The 2,215-nt window shown below is 53.0% G+C and overlaps 1 protein-coding gene across 1 annotated transcript in view; it reads right to left on the bottom strand.

Moving 5' to 3' along the window:
- The window catches only part of GAP43 (growth associated protein 43), an 84,759-nt gene that overhangs the window by 22,476 nt on the left and 60,068 nt on the right, over positions 1-2,215 (bottom strand). The window contains exon 2 of the mRNA XM_035891977.1: positions 374-1,054. Within this exon, the coding sequence (XP_035747870.1) occupies positions 374-1,054 (681 nt within the window). The remainder of the gene's footprint in view (positions 1-373; positions 1,055-2,215) is intronic.

Here is a 2,215-nt window from a genome sequence, read left to right on the forward strand (position 1 = left end):
AGTGTGACTGGGAAGGTTCATCGCTCTCTTTAGCAGATGCAGAGCTTGGGGAGCTCTCCCAGGCTCCTCCAAGCCTCCCAGCTGGCCAACACTCTCCTGCCACCATGGGATGGATGGCACCTCCACCTAGAGGAACAGGAGCCTCGAGAGGAGGTGCAGTATTTCCAAAAGCTGCTGGGAAGCAGGGAAGAGGGTGTTAAGTAAGAATATGCAACTCCCCCCACCCCTAAAACCCAGCAAGGGGAATCCCTTGTTGACGCTCTGTCTAACCCCCACACCAGCTCTTGCTGGCCAACCTCAGATGCATCCCCAAGAGAGCAAGGGAGGTACCCACTTCTGGAGAGGCCCGTTCCCTAGCGAGGCATTCACTCACCTGTCTTCTCTTCGGTTTGGCTGCTCTCCACTGTCTCCATTTGGGGTTGCGCTGTTGCCTTGGCAGTAGCATCCTCTGCGGCAGGGGTGGTGGTGGCAGTGGTGTCAGCAGCAGGCACGTCGGCTTGTTTAGGCTCCTCTTTGTCTTGGGCTTCGTCAGCCTTCAAGGACGGCGAGTTATCAGTGGAAGCTTTAGTGGCACTTTCCGTTTCGGCGGCAGCAGCGGGCTTTTCCTCCGAGGAGGCAGCAGGAGTGGCAGCCTGTGGGGCTGGCTGCTCTGAGCCCGTGTCGGCGGCTCCATCCCCTTTTTTTTCCTCGGCTGGCACACTGCTGTCTTTGCTGCCCTCCTCCAGCTGGGCACTGTCAGCGGTGGCCGCTTCTGTGGCAGTGGGAGCCTCGCTCTCTTTGTTCTCGGCCGCTCCGCCAGCAGGACCTTCCTCCTTCTTATCGACGGCATCAGTCTCAGATGCTGGGGCATCTCCCTTCTTCTCCCCCTTGAGCTTTTTCCTTGTTATGTGTCCACGGAAGCTGGCCTGGATTTTGGTGGCTGCCTTATGAGCTTTATCTTCTGGTTTGATGCCATCTTGCTCGATCTTTTGGTCCCCGTCCTCATTTTTTTCAACCTTTGAAGAAGAACAAGGGAGGAGGGCAGAGGAGAAAACAGGGAGATAAGTTAAGGTTTCTCCAGGTGCAGCTCAGGCTCTGGTTTTATTGGGAATGTCCCACCTTCCCCTCCTGCTAACCAGTGACAAGTTTCAAAGCAGCCTTTCCATTTGGTATGGGTTTGAAGCCAGGTGGCTCTAATTTCATCCTAGGGCTGGACAGACATGGGGGCGTTGTACAAGGAATTTAAAGCACCTCATCACCTCCATCAGCAATGCCAAGAGCACCTTGGCTGTGAGGAAAGGCTTGCACCAGCTGGGTTGTCTCTATTCCCATGATTTATTTTCCCATCAATTTTGAAATACACAGATTTTTCCCCTACTCGTTTTCAAAACACGCTCCCGAGGGGGGATTTTCACAGTCCTTCCAAATCCACCTTTGCCTTCATGTCTTTGTTTCCTTTTAATGACACCTTGTTTCACAGGTGCGCGACTCTAATGACACCAAGTGGTTTCTCCTTTATAGCTTTCTGGCTCGGGATTGCCAACAGGGAACGGCATTGCTGCCCGCCCCACCGCAGATGCGTGCTGCCAGACACGCACAGATACGCACAGGATATGCTCCTCGCAAGCACCCTGCCTGCGAGCACTCCGAGCACTTTGCCTCTGCTCCCTGCTCACTCATGGTTTCAACAAAGGGATAATAGGCAGATAGATATCAGCCTTTCCAATTTCAGCAGATTATTTCTCTGACTGTTGGGGGGAATTCAGCCTCACAACAAGGAACAGGCATTCCCCGTGTTTTTTTAAACTTAAGCCACGCATTAGAGCCTTAAATGGGACCAAAACGGAGCCCGTGTCTCATGCTGGTCTGCTGCAGGCAGATAATGCTCAGCTTGTAAACCCCCACTGAATCTACAGGACATACCGTGCTTCCCCCCAATAATTCAGCAGCCCTTGGGCAAGTGACAGCTCAGCTGCATATTGATGAAAGGACACTGTTCTATTAATATTCCCATTGGGAAGCATTCAAAAGAGCTACTCGGAAGCAGAGCCACTGGCCTCTTTGCTGTCTGCACCTGGTTTCCAACACTGGTTCAGGTCACACAAGAAAGAAAACGAGCTGGCTGGGAAAGATAGCAAGCATTTATCCCTGGGTGGGAAGAGGAAACCACTCCTTAGGCCATTGCAATGGAGAGGTGCCACCTGGGGAAAGGCCCAGGATGAGAAGAGCGGAGAGA

Source organism: Egretta garzetta, unplaced genomic scaffold, assembly GCF_000687185.1.
Source record: "Egretta garzetta isolate BGI_Z169 unplaced genomic scaffold, ASM68718v1 scaffold320, whole genome shotgun sequence".
NCBI classification, from domain to species: domain Eukaryota; kingdom Metazoa; phylum Chordata; class Aves; order Pelecaniformes; family Ardeidae; genus Egretta; species Egretta garzetta.